The following is a 7559-nucleotide window of genomic DNA, read 5'->3' as shown; positions in this document are numbered from 1 at the left end:
CCCCCCCCCCCCCGCCACCGACACGAGGGAAGCGTGTGGGACATGCGGCCGGCCGCTCACCTGGACGAAGGTGCTCAGAGTGGCGTTGGTGGGGTTGTGCGTGATCAGGAAACGCATGCCCTTGTAGCTCACCTCCACGGGGGCGGGCCGGTTCATGCGTGCCATCTCCTCCGGAGGCGGAGTAAGGCCCGGGGAGGGGCGGCACGGGGCTGGGGGCCGCACCGGGGAGGCCCCCTCCACCCCCCAGGCCCGAGGAGACTGAGATCCCTGTGCTTGTCCGACAGACAGAAACCGCGTTGTCAATCCGCGGCCCCCACACAGATACTGTGCAAACACCTGGGAGGTGGAGGGGCCGAGGGGCGAGAGTGCAGCTCTTTACAAAGAGAAGGAAAGACACAGCCCCCAGGGGAGAGCGGCGGTCCCCGCGCCCGCCTCTGGGAGCTGGGTAACAACGAGGGGCAAAAGTAAAAATAAGGACAACCAAACCCCGGCCAAGAAAACCTCACAAAGCCCAGAGTGAGTCTGCCGCTGGGGCCCTGCCCAGCGCTGTCTGCATCAGTGGACAGGCGAGCGGCCCCCTGCGCTCAAAGGTGGGCCCCGTACCCTCAAGGACCAGACGAAACCTGAACTTGAACTGAACCCACAAAGCAGCCTGGGTGGGGGGTAGCGGCAGCCGTGGCGGCGGGCGGGTCTGCACTCAGGGCCTCTGTCACGTTACCCCATCTGGGTAGTGCGAGTCCTGGAGACGGCCCGGGGGCTCAGGCAGCAGAGGCGGCCCAGGGCCGGACAGCAGGGGCCATCGGTGGGCGAGGGCAATGGTGAGGGCCAGAGGCACAGGGGCCTCCTCAGCAGCACGTGTGGCAGTGATGTTGGGCCCGGCAGTATTCAGAGCTGCCCCACGAGGCCCTCTCCATAAATCCCAGGCTGGTCAGCAGCAGGCAACGTCTGCAGGAGGACTGGAAAGAAAATGAACAGACAAGGGGTCACTGGGAACCCCTGCCTCCGGGGAGGGGTGCGAGTCTGCCCACTCCCGCTGTCGCAGACGATGCTTCCCTAGGGCCCTGATGCAGGATGGTGCTGAGAGAGTGACTCTCATCAGGCCTCAGTTTCCCCACCTGGGAGCACAGGAAGGACAGCTCCTGCCAGGGCGGACTCAGAGGGCCCTGCCAGCCCGCAGGATGGAGTGAAAAAGGACAGAGGGAGGGATTCCAGGGATACACACCCCAGGAGCGTCCTACACCCCAATGAGCAGAATTCAAGGCAGTCTGTAGCAACAGGGGCCTGCCTTCCCCACCCCAAACCTGGTCCCCCCTTTGCAGCCTGTGACCAGCAGACACCCATCCCCAGCCAAGGACAGCCACGCTGCTCTGTGGAATTTCGGGCCTCTGTGGAATTTCGGAGCCCAGATCGTTCTGGGGCGGCCAGTCCTCCAGGAGAGGGGCTCAGGCACGGACGCCAAAGTGCCAGGGCACAGTGCGGAGAGGGGGTTGCTGCCCCGTTCGTGGCTGTAAACCACCTCAAACACGTCTCCATGTGTCCCGTGGGATACTCTGGCTCCCGCCTGCCTCCACCCCTCTGCTGTCTCCACTACTCACCCACAGGGCTGGCCAGGCACGGGAGTAAACAAGCGGGCCTCTGCCCTCGGGGAGCTCGGAGAAGCAGAGGCCGACCACAGCGGCCAAAGGGCCAGCCGGCCACCCGCACGTGCCAAGGCGTGACAGTGCAGGTGGCCAGGAGTGGCTCACACTGTGATGGCCCCAGGGAAGGACACCGCCAGGCCACTGAGCCAGCTATCAGGCACCTCCACACCTGTCTGCCCCTCTCTGGGCCTCAAAGTTCCTGGGCCAGGGACCCCAGCAGAAGCACCCAGCCCCACCCCCACCCCCACAGAGGGGCTGGGAGACCTTGGGCAATCAATGACCTCAGTAACCCTATCTGCACAATGAGGAGTTATATAAGATGCCCCCGTGGTCCCTCCAGCTGTGACCCTGTGGTCAGCAGACCCCTCCAGCCACTGAATGTGGCCCCAGCCCCACCCACAGCACTCTCATCTGTCTCCCAGCCAGGCCCTCCGTCCCCCAACCCACCACCTCTTACCTTTGTCCCTGCCCCAGCACCCCCTTCTCCAGCTGTCCACCAGGCAAGCAGAGCTCGTGGAGTCTCAGCCTAGGTGCAGGAAGCCCCCAAGGCCTGGGACCCCGGGCAAGAAAGGACGAGCTGCCCCGGTGTTCCTGGGCTCAGGGCAGGTGGCACACCTCACCCTCTACCCTGCGCCATGGTCCTGGGAGGGCTGAATGGGGAGTGTCCCAGGAGGGGGGAAAAGGCAGAGGGAAGGAAGCCTGTCCTGGTTCAGCCAGCCCTAAACCTGAGCCATCCCAAAGCAAGCTTCAGCTCAGAGTGCAGGTGAGGAAAGAGACAGCCGCAAGCGCCCTGAACAGCACACAAACACCTGTCCCTCCTGGGGCAGCAGGATGTCCCCGAGTGTGTGTGTGCACGTGCGTGTTTACCGGAAAGTAAGAAGAAAGGCCCAAGGAAGCCACAGGACTACAGATCTCTCCCTGCGGGGCTGACCTGCCATCTCACTGCCCACAGATGCTGGGCACGGGGGGAGGGAGACCCATGGGCAAGAGCAGAGGGCCTAGCTCTGCTGCCCAGTATCCCCAAACAGGTCCTCAGGGCTGAAGGCTACGGGGCAGGGAAGGGCCACACTCCTGTCCCCTTGAGCCTGAAGTTGCCCCCTACCGGCAGGGGTGAGGGGTTAGACTGCTGGGGGACAGGCAGCAGAATCTAGGCTAGAATGGGGTCAGGGGTCTGGGCCAAGGTTGGACCAACCCCAGGCTGGGCTGGGGTCTTGCCACACACCCCACTTGTCTGTGCAGAGTCTGGGCCCCCACACCCAGGTGGGAGCAAGCAGTGATGCCTCACTCCCCAGAGAGGGGCCCTTCCTCCCAACCACACCCCCTCTGTGAGGCCCCAGGGCACCTAAGCAGGGGTGACCCAAGCTGGCCAGCAACCAACCCCTAGGCCCACGACCATGAGGCAAGAGCCCTACTTGTCCCCGATGTGTCCCCTCTGGCCTTCCTGCCAGGGGCCCCATAACCCAGCTCCTGGGACCCCAGCCAGCCTCCTCCCACCTGAGGGCACTGAACCCTCTGCTGTGTCCAGAGCAGCCATCCTTTGGAGACCCCGTTAGGGAACCACAGTCCTCCCTGTCTGCAGATGAGTAAACAGGCCAGAGAAAGACAGCAGGACCTTCTCCGGACCCTGACCACACAGACTCTGTGGAGTTCCTCGATCTCAAGTCTAGGAGGCAAGAACAACACTCAACCCCAGTTTATAAGAGGGAAAATCCAGATTCGGAGGGTCTGTAGCCCACATTCATAGCCCGGTCATAGCCTGTTTGAACCCGAAGGGCTTCAGAGAGGGCCAGCCCCTCCCGACCCAGGCCCCTGCATGATCCGGGGAGACGCGGAGAATTACAGCTCAGAGAGGTCCCAGGAGAGGTAAAGCAGGGGCGTGGGAGCACTGTGGGCAAGGCTGAGACCTGGCAGCTCGTGTGCGGTCTTGGCGGGGGCCACCACTTCCAGTGCTGCTTGAGCCCCGTGCCGCATGTGGTCTGGTTCCATGGGTGCAGCCCCCTCCCCGGGCTGAGGCTGAGGTCCTCCCGGCACGCCCCGCCCAATCCAGCTCACCCCAGCTCACGCGCGCGCGCACAGGCGTCCGGCCACCTCCATCCGTGCGGGGCCGGGCTGGGCGCCGGGGCCGGAGACCCAGAGGGCGCGGCGCGCCTGCCTCCCTGGGATGCTCCGCGGCCCGGCGGCCGGGAGCTATTTCTAGCGCCCGGGCATCACGTGGGCGGGATGGCCGGTGCCCGGCGGGCCACCCGGCTTGTTACGGCTCCCACACCTGCCGCCTAAATATAACCGCGGGCCGGCCAGCGTGCCCAGGCAAACAAAGGGGCTGTGGAGGGCCGAGCAGGGGAGAGGAAGCGGCAGGAGGAAAGGGAAATGCAAGGGCAGAGGGGAGGGCGGCTGACCATGGCGAGGCGGGGCCCTGCCGCCCAGGCGCCTGCCTTCTGCCTTCTGTGCATGGGAGCAGGAATCATTCAGCCTGTGCGCCCCTCCCCAGCACCCTCTGGGGCTCCCCACGGCCCCCTCTTGCAAGAGGACTTCCCACAGCAGAGAGGGACTACCCAGGGCTGGGTGCTGGGGGTGCCCCAGCACAGGCAAAGGCCTGCAGGAAGAGCGCTACAGGCTGCCAATGAGAAGCCCGTGTGTGCACAGGTGGGTTGGGGAGGCCGACGCCCACCGGGTGAGTGTCAAGCACCTCACCTGGCTTGCTAGGCCCCTGCCCCGCTCTCCAGCCTCATGCCAGAGGACTCCTGAGCACCTGTTGTGTGCCAGACCCTGCTGGCCCTCACTGAATCCCCCCACAGCTGGGGGAGGCTGCCGTCACCCCACCCACCACTTGCTGTGTGCAGATGGGGAGACTGAGGCACTGGGATTAGGAGCCCACACAGGGTCCCCCAGGGAGCTCTCTCCACATGCTGCTCGCCCTCGCCGAGAGGCCCTCTGGGAGGCTCGCAGGTAGAACCGCCCCCAGGGTCTGGGCCTAACCCCACCAGCAGGGTCCTGGCTTTGCCTCCCAGGAGCACCCTGTAAGGGCTGTAAGGGCCCCCCCAGACAAGGAGCCTCAGGAGTGGAGCCTGGCATCACAGTCAATGCTGTACCTGCCCCGGCCAGCCCAGGCGCCCTCGGAAGAGGTGGGGCAGGGTGGATAGATCCCCCAGCACACAGGGTCCCAGGAGGCCTCGCCTTGCTGGGAACCCGGCTCCGAGCCCAGCTCCCAGCCAGCCTGGCCCCTGCAATCAGCCGTCAGAGCCGCAGGGCCGGGGGGGAGCGGGGTGTGCTGGCAGGGGCCCAGGCCAGAACACGGCCCCCTCCGGGGCTCTCCCCTCTCATACACCCAGAGAGCATCAGCCATGCCTGTGACCCTCACTTCCTCACAACGGCAAGCTGACGAGCAGGCAGGAAGGCCCCGCAGGAGTCCACCTACAGGTCCACTCGCACCAAGCCAAGTGGCCTGCCCATCCCTTCGTGCCTCCGGCCAGCACCTCCTGACCCCACCACCACCAGCCTCCCACCTTGACCACATTCGGGGGGTCTGTCCCCTCTGACGCTGCATCCCACGAACAAGACACATTAGCCACATTGTATTGATAAAACACAGCAGGTCAGAGAGGTTGAGTGACTTGCCCAAGTCACCCAGCCAGGAAGTAGAAGAACCATGGCTGGGGCTGAGTTTTGCTGAGCTGCAAAGACCCTCCTCTTGCCAACCCTGGCCCTCTGGAAGAAAGGACTTCTGAGCAAGCTGCTTCCACGACCCCAGGCTGTGTCTGCATCCGTAGATGATAAAAGTTTCCCGTCGAGCTCTTTGATACTGCACCCAAGACAGGGACCGCGCTGCGCAGGCTGCAGACCCAGCCCCGGCAACACGGGCCCCGCCCCTTGCCTGGGGCCCCACTCTGGCCAGGCCTGGGGGGCACCTGCTGCAGCTGGCAAGACCCCAAGCCCTTCGGAGAAGTCTATTTTTATCAGAGCAGGAGCCATTCCTGGAATCCTCCCAGAGCGAGCCCAAGTCCACACACGGGTGGGGGGGCAGGAGGGGAGTCCTGAGCCGGCCCAGCCCACCCCGATCCCCCAGGAAACCCTCCCAGAGCCCTCCCGCCCCGCACCCAGCAGCACTGAGGGTCTGGCCCCCCCTTACCAGCCAAGCACTGCAAACTCCCTCCGCCCCCCCATCTCTGTTCTGTCCCCTCTCCCTCCAGCCATATGCCCTTCAGAGCAGAGTGTCCCAGCCCCAGGGAAGGCATGTCCCAAAGGAGGAACGTGGAGGCTGTCGATTCCACCCTGCCTCCGCACAGGGCCTGGCACCAGGAGGGCTCCCCACTTGTTTATGGAAGGAACAAATGACCCAACATTCTGGGCAGAGGTCCAGATCTGGGAAATGTCCAGAACCCATCACGGGATCTCAGCCCCTGAGGTCCAGAGGGAACACGAAGGTCACCTCCGCCACCCAGCCCCCCGGCTCGCACACCTCCAGTGACAGGGAGCTTCCTACTCCTTGGCAGCACCTCTCTGCCTTCAGGCAGCTCCCTGAGTAATCAGTTCCTCCCTCCAGCTCCTGCCGAGTGCCGGCGGCTGGGATGCGGACCAGCGCGAGGACAGCTCCGAGCAGACTAAGCCAGCACAGTGGGCATCGCCCAGGGCAGAGCAGGAGGGTCAGGTGATCGGGGGAAGGCTTTCCTGGAGAAGCTGGCCAGCGGGGAGAGTGGCTTGCTGCTGATGCCTGGAACCTCATCAGGGCTTGACCGGCTGCCCTGACTGCCTTTGCGACCTGGGGCCAGGGCTTGCCCTCTGTGGGGCACGTGGCCTCCTCTGCAAATGGAGACACTGCCAGGGAGGAAAGCCACCTTCCACACTGGGGCCAGCTCCGAGCCGGTCACGGGGCGCCCGGGCTACGACCTGGAAGCAGAGCTGTGGAGAGCAGGCTTCAGTTTCCACTGGGGCAGGCGCCTGTTCTGCCCGCCAGGATCTCGGGGTGGAGGACAGCGCGACAAGCAGGCTCCCCGAAGCTCGGCCGCTGGCTCTCGGGCCCCGAGCGGGCTGCCTTACCACACCCGTGGCATTAATGGTGCCCTGGGGGGCATGGTGCTGACTCGCCAAACCAAGCGGCCCAGCCCCAAGGCCACCCTCGCGTGCCGTCAGCCACCAGCACTGCCTGGGCAGGCCACAGTTCCACCGGAGACCCACGGGCGAGCTGTCATTAGTGGCGGGCACAGAGCAGCCGGGTGGACGGGCGGCTGGGTGAGCCAGATCAGGCCCCCCCGGGGTCTCCTGGACCCCGTGGCCGTCGGGAGCCTGCCAGGCCTCGCCTGAGAGCCCCCTCCAGCCCGGACAGCACTCACCCAGCAGGCAGAGAAGAACCTCCCTGGTGACGGGTGCCACCCTGGCCTCCCCTGATGGGCACCTGCAGCAAGATGGACTCGTGGGGCAGGAGGAGCAAGTGCAGGAGAGACAGCACGTGCGGGAGCCAGTGTGGCTCACAGGACAGCTCCGAGCCACCGCGGTCAGGGCCGGGCATCAGGCTCAGGGGCCGGGGCACATCCAGCACCACCTGTGACCAGGCACGACGAGGCTGGCCTTGCTGGGGTGGCAGGGGGACAAAGGGACAGTAGGTGATGAGGGCTGGAACACAGGGCCTCTGTGGCCGTGGGACAGCGGGGCCAAGTGCCCTGCAGGTGCCCCACCTGGTGGCTGAGGGCTAGGACGCCTCGCCTGCCCCCCCCACCCATACAAGCCCCTCCTGCTGGGAGTTCATAGCCCCTCCTGCTGCCCGGCTGCCTGTGACATCACACGGTGACACGCCGGCCACAGCGTATCCAGCTGCTGCAGCACGTGAGCGGACCACACCCCTGGGACACCCACCTCTGTCTGAAGCCCCACCGCCCACCCGCCACTGACCGGGATGCTGCCCCCACCCGGCATCAGCACTGGCTC

The 7559-nt window shown here is 65.4% G+C and overlaps 1 protein-coding gene across 3 annotated transcripts in view; it reads right to left on the bottom strand.

The window, feature by feature from the left end:
• The window catches only part of PTP4A3 (protein tyrosine phosphatase 4A3), a 31252-nt gene that overhangs the window by 7139 nt on the left and 16554 nt on the right, over positions 1-7559 (bottom strand). For 2 of the 3 annotated variants that reach the window (XM_040626163.1, XM_040626165.1), the window contains exon 2: positions 61-956. In XM_040626163.1, the coding sequence (XP_040482097.1) occupies positions 61-165 (105 nt within the window). In that variant the 5' untranslated portion in view covers positions 166-956. Of the gene's footprint in view, positions 1-60; positions 957-2097; positions 2116-7559 lie in introns of those variants that run through there. The other variant, XM_040626164.1, reaches the window with a different exon arrangement.

Source organism: Ursus maritimus, unplaced genomic scaffold (assembly GCF_017311325.1).
Source record: "Ursus maritimus isolate PB19 unplaced genomic scaffold, ASM1731132v1 scaffold_9, whole genome shotgun sequence".
NCBI lineage: Eukaryota > Metazoa > Chordata > Mammalia > Carnivora > Ursidae > Ursus > Ursus maritimus.
Note: the sequence above shows the minus strand (reverse complement) of the source record. Positions and strands in the feature narration are given on the sequence as shown.